At 20.9% G+C, this 12,457-nt stretch overlaps 2 protein-coding genes across 4 annotated transcripts; one reads left to right on the top strand and one right to left on the bottom strand.

Annotated features, from left to right (window-relative positions):
- Positions 1-502: 502 nt before the first annotated feature.
- Positions 503-5,608, bottom strand: LOC411811 (xenotropic and polytropic retrovirus receptor 1-like). 3 transcript variants are annotated; one of them, XR_003305639.1, is made up of 12 exons: positions 5,540-5,608; positions 5,280-5,433; positions 4,929-5,188; positions 4,600-4,861; positions 4,336-4,511; positions 4,172-4,273; positions 3,873-4,110; positions 3,584-3,778; positions 3,346-3,515; positions 3,124-3,257; positions 1,173-1,393; positions 717-851 (listed from the first exon to the last, which is right to left on the bottom strand). XR_003305639.1 is itself a non-coding variant. In XM_016917520.2 (11 exons), exons 1-11 carry the CDS (start codon positions 5,606-5,608, stop codon positions 611-613), a joined length of 2,001 nt encoding a protein of 666 aa, XP_016773009.2. In that variant the 3' UTR covers positions 503-610. The 3 variants fall into 3 exon arrangements, 2 of the variants coding, with proteins under 2 accessions (XP_016773009.2, XP_026299553.1); XM_016917520.2 differs by lacking the exon at positions 1,173-1,393 and having other exon boundaries at positions 503-851; XM_026443768.1 differs by lacking the exons at positions 717-851; positions 1,173-1,393 and adding an exon at positions 1,796-2,754.
- Positions 5,609-5,850: 242 nt separating this feature from the next.
- On the top strand, positions 5,851-12,363 carry LOC727122 (methyltransferase-like protein 17, mitochondrial). The gene is made up of 9 exons (XM_001122836.5): positions 5,851-5,992; positions 6,120-6,273; positions 6,359-6,749; positions 6,832-6,991; positions 7,070-7,213; positions 7,289-7,360; positions 11,770-11,908; positions 12,010-12,148; positions 12,228-12,363. The coding sequence occupies exons 1-9, from the start codon at positions 5,957-5,959 to the stop codon at positions 12,295-12,297; spliced, it is 1,305 nt and encodes a 434-aa protein (XP_001122836.3). The 5' UTR covers positions 5,851-5,956; the 3' UTR covers positions 12,298-12,363.
- Positions 12,364-12,457: the final 94 nt, after the last annotated feature.

Below are 12,457 nucleotides of genomic sequence, written 5' to 3' on the forward strand. Positions count from 1 at the left end.
AATATTTTGTATTGTCGAAAGAAATTCATTTATTTTTATAATATGTTTTTATCACCTTTAAATTTTTTAAATTTAAATTTATCATTATATATTCAACGATCTCTCAAAACATTGATTCTGGCGAATGATTTACTGTGCGGGATATTTGAACATGAATTATGACAAGAAATACAAGTATAGCTGTAAATATTGTAGAATTTTATAATACATGAGAATACTTATACATTTCCTATAATTATTTAAATTATATATATAAAATCTTTCTTATATATCTTATATCTTATATATATATATATATATATATATATATATATATATATATATCTTATATATATATATATATATATATTTTATTTATATATATTATATATATATATAATATATCTTATATCTTATATATATTATTTATATATATTATATATATATATTGTATTTGTACTGTAATGACTGACGACATTTATATATTTTCCACATTTACTTATAATAAAATCATTCTGATATAATATGTATTTTTGTATGACCGTATGACTAATAAAATCATTGTTTTCTTTACATTTATAGAAAGAAAGAAATTAACACTCAATTTTTGTGAATCTATTAATTTTTTTAGTTATGTATCAAGATCACAAATCAGGGATTCACCTTTAGAAAATGCACGTGAGGGTTTTTTATCCATTATTTTTTGTTTTCTTTTTCGATTGATTACTCCGTCTGCTGCATCCATCATTCTTAAAATTTGAGATTGGTCAGAACAATCAACTGGGGCAACAGATATATCTCTGACCGCTCTAAACTTGCCGCAATTATTCAAATGTTCGTTTTCCAAGCGAAAAAAATTCCATATGAATCTCCTATTAGGAAGGAGTAAATATTATTTTGAAATCGAAATTGATTATTATCATTTATTATATATTATTTCAAATATAATAAAATAATATATAAATACTAGCATAAAAGCATAAATTAAACTATTAGTTGATTCAACATGCTGAGCATGCAAAATAATATGCAATATACAAATAAGGAAGAGGGAATTCAATTCATTAATAAATGAAAGTTATGTTTTTTATCTATATGTAAATGATTATGTGTTTATAAATAGAGATTGTTGTTTATAAATATAAAATTCATGTTTACAAATTAAAGTATATATGAATAAAAGATGCAATTACAAGATAACAATTTCAATGATCACATTTGATAATTTCAAATGTCGTCGATTCATCACCGTCATTATTTGTACAATCCATAAGACGTATAGCCGCCTTCGGTTCATCATTTTCATTGCGTCTGTAAGGCCCTATGGAGATGTCTCGAACTGCTCGAAATTTGCCTACATTGTATAGGTGTTCGTTTTCCAGACGAAAATAATTCCACATGTACCTTCTATCAACTGATTAGTAAGGCAAATTGATACAAAATATTGCTTATAATAAATTAAAATATTTACTATTATATTATTACTAAACTAATAATAATTAAAAATATCCTCTATTATAAACCAAAATAAATTGAATTTAAAATTAAAATAATAATTATTTAAAATTTAAAATAAAAGAAAAAAAAGTGATAAAGGAAATGAATAAAACAAGGATAAAAATCGAAAACAAAAATTTTATTTATATTTATTATAATTTATTAGTTTCACTCAATAAATCTTGTTTGTCTGACTGAAATGTACAATGATTTTAAATTTCATGCAAGCGAAAAATGTTGTTAAGCTTCACTAAAAATGATATATTATAAAGGATATCCCAAAATTCACGCAAGAAGTAATTTTAATGGAAAATACAGGTTTATAATTAAAAATTGTAATTTTTTATTGATTTATAAAATATACAATATAGAGTTATATATGGAATATCGAGTAAATGACGAATCCTCCACGTCTTTGTTGACACATACGTATTCTTGCTGAAATTTTTCATGACCGTTTTGCATAAATATAGCTGAATTTAATATAACGCTCAATTTCCTTTTTTAAGCTGTGAATGATCGAGGGCTTATCGGCATAAATCTTAGATTTCAAACTTCCCCCCCCCCCCAAATCCAACGGTGTTAAATCGCACGATCTAAATCAATTCTGATCACTAAAATGGGAAATTACACAAAGGAAATGATTCGTATAGTAATTGAATTGTTTCTCAGACTGTGGCATTGTTTTGTTGAAATCACATGTTGTCCACATTTATATCTTACAATTTAGGCACAAAAAATTGAATCATGTCGCGATGCGAACAAGCATTATTAACTATTATTGCCTAACCGCATTTTCGAAGAAGAATGATCCGATAATATCTCCAGCCCAAAATCTCCACCAAATAGTAACAATACAATTTCTTAATAATCACTTGATTTTCTAAACTCCAAATACGACAATTTTGTTGTTTTGATTAACCAATACATCAAGAATGAAAACGAGCCTCATTATTGAAGATGATTTTGTTCGAAAAATCAGCATCCTTGTTGTTGTTTCATAATTTATTCAACGAATTCTATTCGTTGTCAATAAGTTCTATTGTGTGGTCAGTAGGCTTCAGTTTTTCTGACTCAATTGAACTTTGTAAGTATGAAGATGCAAATCTGTCGTGAGAATACGCTGTAGAGAACTTCTCGAAATGTCCAATTCTTGACCACGATGTCCCTGGATTCTCAGCAATACTGAGAATGCTTGAACTGAACTTATGAACTGCTTCGATGTTTTATGTTGAAGGATGGCCAGAATGTTTAAAATCACTAATTGATCCAGTCTATCTAAATTTTTTAAATAATTTTTTCACAGTTGATGAAGAAATCACTATTCTGATTATTTTGATATTTTGTATAAAAATTGCGAACTGTAATTGCCAAACCTTATTTTTAAAAATTGCTTAACAATAAAAACGCGTTGTTCTTTCGTGTGACACTTTATTTTTAATAATCCTGAACTATTAGCTGTCATGCTGTCTTTTTTTTTCATTGGCAATACTTTACCACACAAATCTTGCGTAAATTTTGGGACATCCTTTATAATGATGTGCAATATGACATATTTTGTACACATTAAATGTGTATGTACAGTAAAGTTATGATTTCTAAAAATGTATTTTTATTGCTAGTAATATTAATTTATTTTTAACTTACCTGAATACTTCTAATGGTGCAATTATAGAAACCATTAAATCTGCATGTACGTATCCCATTTCAGTAAGAGACAATGAAAATGCCCAACCAAAACGAAGTATAAAATCTTCAATTATTGCAAAATAATAATAATACTAAAATATAATACAAATATTATTATATAAATATAAAATTATTATTTTTAATTTAAATTTTAATTAATATATAAGCAATCAAACTTACTGGAGAAGAATAAACAATTTCTTCCCTAAGAAATTTGTTTTCTCCTGCATTACTATCAAATAATCCCCAATCTAATTTTATATCCCATGTATATGTAAAACAAGAACTCATAATACTTGCAGTTATCCACAAATAAAAATAAGGATTTTCAGTAGATAATACATAATACTCTATAAAGAAATATATATTTTTCTATGTAATTCTTACATTATATTAATTATATATAAAAAATACTTACTAGCATTAGTTAAATGTAAATAAGAAAATACTACAACGAAAAAACTAGTAGCATATTTTGCTGCATTTATAAGGTGAGGAAAAGCTTCTTTTGTATCTCTATATCGCCGTAAACATTGTGCAAATCGGAACCATGCTGGCAAACAAGCCACAAATGGTCTCATTGAAAGTTCGCGCATAATACAAGTTTCCGCATCTATCAAAAAATGCATTAGATAATTAATTTCCTAAAATAAATTAAGTTCTAAAATAAATAATAAAATTTGCAATTATAATATTTAGTTACAAACCAGTGACAGTGGTCCATGAAGAATTTTGTACATAAAAGCAAACAAAATATTGAAAGTCTAAGAAAACAGTATGTAGAGAATTAAGTTGATCAGCTAGCCAGAAATCAGCAAATCCAACATAAAAAAACGGCGCACAAAATATTCTACCCAATACACGGAGTGCCCAAAATCTAGCTTCATAACGTAATGTTTTCGTTGGATTAAACAAAAATAAAGCTAGTAATATATATAATAACATCTGAAAAAATATTATTTATATACATGTATTTTTAACAATTTTATATATTATAAAAACTTACAGGTTGAACAAATGGTGGTATTCCCAATGTTTCACTATATAAAAAACCTAAAATTGATAAAGACCAAACTAATCCAAACACACTAGCCATTTCAATAATGTGCTGAAAATATATTATATATTATATATTAGTAATTTGTATATAAATAATATAAAGAATACAACCTGTTCTGATAAATGATTTCGAGGATCAAGTTCAAATATTAAAACATGATTTACACCAGAAGATCTCCATCCATATACATTAATTCCCATAAGAAAAAGAAATTGAATCATAAGAAGTGGTCCACGATATAATCTACATAAAACTCGCCAATTATTATTATTTCTATAACGTGCACCTATAAAATAGATAAAATAAAATAAAATAAAATATTGATTTTTTATTTTTATATATCTAAATTTTATATAATAAAAATATAATCTTACCTGAAAGTATTACTGCTATAAGAAGAACAATAAAAGCTCCTGAAAAAAGTCCCACTTTAAATGTAATCCATGGAGAAAGCTGTTCTCCAAGAGGAGGGACTCTTAAACGTTTCATAGCACGTTGTCTATCTCCATGTTCTAAATCTCTGGTAACCAATGCTTCTGTTTCTGCAATGAGTCTATCTATATCTTTATGAGTATGAAATAATGCTGTATCTACATGTTCTGCTCTCCATTTTGCTCCAAGATCTATATTTAAAAGCTAGGATAACAATTTCTATTAATTAATATAATATCAATTTTTATATACATTAATTGTCTTTACATACTTTATCATGTTTTTTTAATATTTTTCTAAATCCAGTAAAATTAAGATTCTGATAATTTTGAAGTAAAATGAGAAAAAGATAAAATTCAGAAAAGGCTAATTTTAATTCTTGAAGTTTTCGTGCTGAAACTGGCTTTTTATGCAAAATATTATTACGATAACGGATTTTATGACTTCCTTGTCCATTTTCAGAAGCAGATAGAATTTCACTTAATTCATTATTGAGAGTTGCAAATCTACGCGTTGCTTCTGCTAATTTTTCTATAATAAAATAAATAAAAAACATTTTTTAATATAAATTATAAAAAATTCAAAAAATAATAACATTATAATTGTATAATATAAAATTTACCTGAATAAAACGTATTTATTTTTGCTAACTCCTTATCACAATAATGAAAAAATTGTTCATCAAATTTATTAAAATAACGTTCTAATATATGTGATTCTGTTATATCTGCAGCTGGTGCTTGTTCTACTGCTGCATAGAGTAATGCTTTCATTTCCTATAAAATGTTCTTTTTATAATATAAGTTTTTATTAAACTTAATATAGTTATTACTACACAATTTATAAAAAACATAGGATTAAAAATGAAAGTTTTTATCTTACCTCGTAATTTATATATTGTTTTCTCCATTCTGGTGTAATATGAGCACTTAAGTGCTCTGCAAATTTCATTTTTTTTAAATTAATTAACTTGATAATCGTAATATTTCAATTTTATTAACTGCACTAATATATATAATAACTATATTTTTAATAGTTTATTAAAAAGAACCGTAAGTTATTTTAGGAAAATGTTGTACATACGATAGATATTTCAATGTAGAATTGATTTGAGGTTATAGTATATATACTATATCATATTGCAATATCATTATTATATTTAGTATAATTCGATAGATTTTAAACGTTTGTATTATAATTTTAATCAACATCAACAAAGTTTTATATCCTATTATAGCTGTTATTTTATATTTAATTTTTCCATCACGAGAGAACTAATATTGAATAAAATTATTGGTTATGTCAATATTTTTAAGATATAAACAAATGCGTTGGGTAAGTAAAAATATTTTCTATTATTTTTTTGATAATATATATATAGTTATAATTTATTATGAATTATTAATAGTTATTTCAATATATGATTTTAAATTTAAATATTGATTTTATTTTATTTTATTAGTACTCAACAAAACAAAAAATGAAAGTTATAGATTCTGTAAATGAATTAATTTCAAACAATGAATTTAAACATAGACAACATCCAGGTATAATAAAACTTAAAAGAATAGAACAACCTAGTTGGCTTATAAAAACAATTAAAAACATTTTACATGGTAATAAATATATTTTTTATTAGAATATAATATTTATGATTATTATAAATAAATATTAAAAAGAAAAATATTTTTATTTATATAGATGTAACAATTTCATCAAAGATGATTAATGAAAGTAGTAAAAAATTAGCAATGCATTTGAATAATAGGCATCCTCCACCAGAAAAAGAAGATATTAATTTAAAATTACAAGAAGTGCAATCAAGAATATATCCACATATTCATGAAACACAAAATTTAAATAAACATGATATACTTAATGATCCAAAAGCTCTTAAGCTTTTTAAAAGTCTTATATATAACTGGTCACCAATTTCATATAATAAATATATTAGTTTAGCATATTTAATTAGTAGAAGTATACCTGAATATTCTGTTTTATATAAAATTTTTAATGAAATTGTTAATTGTGATAAAAAGTTTATACCAAAAACATTATTTGATTATGGTTCAGGAACTGGCACAGTTATGTGGTAATATATATAAAATTAAATAATTTTTATTTAAAAATATTGCAATAAAAATATTAAAAAAATATATATTTAATTTTATTAGGGCAGCTTCACAATTTTGGTATAAATCTATCAAAGAATATTACTGTGTTGATGTTTCTCGAGATATGAATGAATTGTCTGAATATCTAATAAAAAATGCTACACCAAAAATTAATACAAATTATGTTTTCTATCGACAATTTTTTCCTGCATCTCCAATTGTAAGAATATAACTTATACATTTTTTATAACATTGAAATATCTAAAAATAGACTTTAAATATGTTATTTATATTATAGCCAACTTATGATATTGTAGTAAGTGCATATTCTTTATTAGAATTACCAAACCAAATATCTCGTCTTGAAACAATTTTAAAATTATGGAATAAAACAGAACAATATTTAATTATTGTAGAACAAGGAACAAATGTAGGATTTAAAGTAAGTCATATATTATTAAAATTTATTTATTCATTTTAATCATTATTTAATAATTAATAATTTTATTTTAAATAGATAATTAATGAAGCTCGAGATTTCATACTTAATTATAAAAAGAATGCTTGTAATGTACATGTATTTTCACCTGTAAGTATTAATATAATAATTATTATTATTTAACAAAAAATTTTATTTTGCAATATTGATTAAATGATAGTAAATTGTTTTCCACTTTAAATATGAAATATTTCATTATTAATTTTGGAAAACTTGAAATTTTGTAAGAATGGATAATTTTATCCAAAAGTAAGATATTATATTACATGGAAATTAAAAATATAAGTAATTATTCAATTTAATTTTAATCAGACAAAAGTTCTAAAAAATATTGAAATTGTGTTGTGAAAAATAATATTCATAATAATATTCTGTATTTTTATTAAATTGTTTATTTAATAAAAATTTATATATAATATTTATATATATATTTTTTATATATGTATTTATAATATATTTTATATAATATCAAGTTCTATATACTAAAATTAGTGCTAAAATAGTTTTAAATTCGATTAAAAATTAGATAAAAAAAATATTTAATATGAATACATATTAAACTGTTGCAATTTTTTTTTTTTTAATAGAATTTAATAGAATCAATGATTATATCAATATCATTTAAATATATAGGATGTTATATATATTTCTAAAATAATTTTGAAGGATCGATTTTACAGATTAAAACAAATGCAAAAATTGATTATTGATATATAAAAATATTGGTTGAGACTTATTAATTAATTTATAAGCAATATAACTTTATATTAGATGAAATGAATAAAAATAAAGTAACATGACAATATAATAAAAATAAAAATTTCAAATTTCAATTATATATAATGATTTAATAAATAAATTAATTGATATTTTTGTATACTAATTTCATTGTTTATTATTATTATTGTTCTATGATTAATAATCTATATATCCAATTTTTATATATAAAATGTTTGAATTTTCTTATATATTTTTGAATATGAAATCAGAAATTATTTTTTAATCATCAATTAAAATAAATTTTGATTTTGACTTATTTAAATATAATTATATTAAATTACAAAACAAAGATGAAAATTAAAAAATGAAATTATACTGCTATACTGCAATAAATAGAAAATTTTACATTGCATTGCACAGAATGTATAAAAGTTAATATAAAAAACATTATAGCATAATTCTATATCTCTGGATTGGAGAAAATCTATAAATAAAAGTATATTAAAAAATGATCTTGATATCGAAATTCAAAATCAATTTTTTTTTTATTACATCATATTCTAATTATGAAGATAAAAAGTCTCAAAGCAATTATGAATCGTAATTTAATTCTTCTTTTAAAAAGAAAAATTTTTTCGAATTAAATTTAATTTTTGAATTCATTTTATTTATAATGTTTTTTTTATATTTTGTGATTTAGATATTTATGTGCTATAATAAACATTATTTTTTTATCGATGAAAAAATGTAAGCAAAAATGTAAATAAAATGAAAATTAATATTTTTTTTTTTTTTGCAAACTATGGTTTTTTTAGACTTGAGTTTTTAAATGAATAGAATACGATATAATAAAAAAAAATTGAATCGAAATCAAGATAAATAAAAAATTCATTTTGAATATTGAGATTAAAATCATTTTTGTTTTTATTATATATATATAATATATATATTATATATATTATATATATATTATATATTATTATATAGATCTTCATTAATCCAAAGATATAGAATCATATAATGCTTTTTGCTTTATTAAAGTGCAACTTATTGTGGTTTTTAATATTGCTCAAAATGGGATGTCTGAATTGAATATTATCGCTTAAAGGATTAGGATTATAAGATTATATAATTGTTTGTATTGTGAACTTTGAATGAACTAATGATGATTATCTCTAACTGTTTGCAATTGATTGATAAGTGAATTCTATCTCGACTGAATTTTAATTATTTTTAGAAAATTGTTGCGAATCTTGATTCTTTCTCCAGTCATTATTTTTCGCAAAAATGCAAACTAAGAAGAAATTAAAAAAAACCAATAGTCACAAAAACAGTTTCCTTTAGAAAATCATATCACAACGCGGAGATTAAAATTCTTGCGACTTTGTATGATTCGTCACAAAGCATTTGATACGCAAATGTAATATGTGAACTATCGTTATTATTTTTATATATTATTTTATAAAAAAAAATTCCCAATTCGGAAATTCAAAAAATTATGAAATTTTGAGAATATATAGTACTTATGTAAATATATTATTATGCAATATTTTTTACTGGTCGAATAATCAAGGGAAATCAATTCTTGAAAATTCGGCTATTTTTCAATTTTATGTTATAATTCACAAACTATAAATTTGCAAATAAAAAAAAATTTAAATAAAAGTTTTTTTTTTTCATAAAAATTTAATATTATCCGATAAAACATTTATTAATTATTATTAATAATAATTAATTTATACAATTAAAAAAAATTATAAACAAAAAATTAATAATTTTTTTTAAATTTTCAAACATTAAATTTTAATTAACAGTCTAAATAACTATGTGATAGTATAAAAAAACAAAATAAATATTTTTATTTTTAATAAATACATCTTTGTTATTAATTTTTGTTGTTAAATTTTTAGAAAAAAATTTATATTATATATTTCTGTTTTTTATTAAATAATATTGGATCAAGCAGATGAAAATAGAGAGAAAAAAAAGAAATTATTTTATAAAATTTTTTTAGTTTTAATATAGTTGTTAAATTTCTTTATTTTTTATGCATTATATATTATCAAAAGCATAAAAAATGTTATGACAAAAATATAATCTATAGCCCGTACTACACACAGTTATACTATACTTTCAATAATATTAACTTCCTGCAAATTTATTTTTTCACTTTTTATTATTTTAAAGAAACAAAGTGCTGATTTTTGTTTACGCGTACAAAAATCTTTATTTTAATCATATTTATATTATGTAATATTTCTCCATATCTGCAAAATTATAAAAATTATTTAATGAGTGATTAATAAATGTTTATTTATCGAAGACAAAATATTTTATTATTAAATTGTTAAATCATTATTTACATTACAAAATCAGTCTAATCACAACAATGTGTAATAAAAATATTTATAATCATAGAAATGATATATAATATTCTTAATATATAATTTTGCCATATTTTTGAGAACTTTATATAGAAATTTTCCGATCTTATATTATAAAATTATAATATTAATTTACATGTGCGAAATAATATAATTAAATTACAATTTCTCATTTATAATGAATTTTTATCATAAGATATTACGATGTATTTTATTTTATAAATAGCAATCATACTATTATATATATAAATAATATAACAAGTTTCTATATTTACAATATTTATTTTAAAAAATTCATCATCATAAAAAGTAAATTCATAATGTATGTATTATTTATTTTTGTTTTATTGAATCTATATTATTTGATATATATATATATAAAATAATAAAAAAATTGACAATTATGTTAAAAATAAAAAATCTTATAAAATAATTTTAATTTACATAATTTTTTTTCTTCTCTATTTTGATTGATCAAATAAATAAAATTTAATAAAAAAAACAAATATTTAATATAAATTTTCCTATTTTTGAAAATTCACCAACAAAACTTTATTAAAACAACAACAAAGCTTTAAAAACAAAAACTACTTATTCTGTTATTTTATCTATCTCAAAATAACAGATTTCATATTTTCTTTTAATTATATAAAATATGAAAATATTTTTTACGAAATTAATATTGTGATTTATTGAGATAAAAATTTATCTATAGCTATTTATTTTCCTAACATTATTTTAATTACAATCATTTATATATAAAGTAAATACTTAAATACTATAGGCTGGTAATAATATTAAAGCATGAAAATTATAACTTCTAATTATATATTTTTTTATTAGATTTTTGTTTTGATCTGTTTAAATTTAAAATCATTTTAATAATTTTTTCTTTAGAAATATCTACAAAATAATAAATTCTTACTAAATAAATAACGTTTCATAAAAATACAAAAATATCTGGAATCCGTTTATCAATACTTTTTTAAATTTAAAAATTTTTTACAATCAGAAAAATTATATAAAATATTATTTCATATTATTTTATATAATTTATTTATATTATTTATCGTTTTCTTTTAAAATTAAATTAAATATTCGAACATTTTTTAAAAATTTTTTTAGATTTAACATAACATTTCATTTTTTGGAAAAATTTTGTATTTTTATAAGACTTTTTTTTTTTAAAGTAAAACTGATCAATTTTGTTTCCGAATTTATATTTAACTAAAAAAATTTAGAACTATAGATTTGTAAAATCATTTTCTTATATTTTAATCGATTTAAAAATAATATTTATGTTAGACAATATTATATAATTATAATTTATATTATAATTTATTAATTTTTATATTATATTATAATTTATATTAATTTCTTGTACAATTATTTCAGTGTCCTCACGATGCTCAATGCCCTAGATATGCGACAGATAATACTCCTTGCAATTTTGAAGTTTCATATTTAACATTACCTATTGGTGAAAAATCTCAATATAAACATGAACGTTATTCATATATAGTTCTTAAAAAAGGTTTATTTTCAATAAAATATAATATATATATATATAATAAAAAGAATAATACAAAATAAATTATTAATTCTAATTTATATAAAAATAATCTATAATTTTAGCTAAACGTTCCGAAAATGATTGTAAGTGGCCACGAATTGTCAGACGAGTATTAAAACGGTCTAAACATGTTATATGCCGTATGTGTACAGCTTCCGGAGAATTAGAAGAACAAATTTTCACAACATGGAAAAACGGAAAGTCTGTATTTTTTAAATAAAAAAGAATATATTATATAAAAGAATTGAAATCGCATTAATGCAACATTTCATATTTTTAGAAATACATATCGTTGTGCTAGATGTAGTGAATGGGGTGATCGTCTACCTTTTGAAAAAGAAAAATGTTAGAAAATAAAAAGTAATATTTGTAATTTAGATATTACATAATAAAAAATATTTAATTTTTTTATTCAATTCTTCTTATTTTTATCTTATTTGATATTTTTTGATATATTGTAAATAAATTTATTTTTAATAATAATTAATTTATTGTATTTGATAACATAAA

The sequence above is a fragment of the Apis mellifera genome, linkage group LG11 (genome assembly GCF_003254395.2).
Source record: "Apis mellifera strain DH4 linkage group LG11, Amel_HAv3.1, whole genome shotgun sequence".
NCBI classification, from domain to species: domain Eukaryota; kingdom Metazoa; phylum Arthropoda; class Insecta; order Hymenoptera; family Apidae; genus Apis; species Apis mellifera.

What these genes read in the sequence shown, in the direction of transcription:
- LOC411811 (XM_016917520.2), bottom strand. Translation starts at nt 5,608, where the DNA reads ATGAAATTTGCAGAGCACTTAAGTGCTCATATTACACCAGAATGGAGA. An exon ending in TATAGCAGTAATACTTTCAG is followed by an intron (nt 4,512 to 4,599) that starts GTAAGATTATAT and finishes TCTATTTTATAG; the next exon opens with GTGCACGTTATAGAAATAAT. An exon ending in TTTACATTTAACTAATGCTA is followed by an intron (nt 3,516 to 3,583) that starts GTAAGTATTTTT and finishes ATTTCTTTATAG; the next exon opens with AGTATTATGTATTATCTACT.
- LOC727122 (XM_001122836.5), top strand. Translation starts at nt 5,957, where the DNA reads ATGTCAATATTTTTAAGATATAAACAAATGCGTTGG. An exon ending in GGAACTGGCACAGTTATGTG is followed by an intron (nt 6,750 to 6,831) that starts GTAATATATATA and finishes TAATTTTATTAG; the next exon opens with GGCAGCTTCACAATTTTGGT. An exon ending in ATGTACATGTATTTTCACCT is followed by an intron (nt 7,361 to 11,769) that starts GTAAGTATTAAT and finishes CAATTATTTCAG; the next exon opens with TGTCCTCACGATGCTCAATG.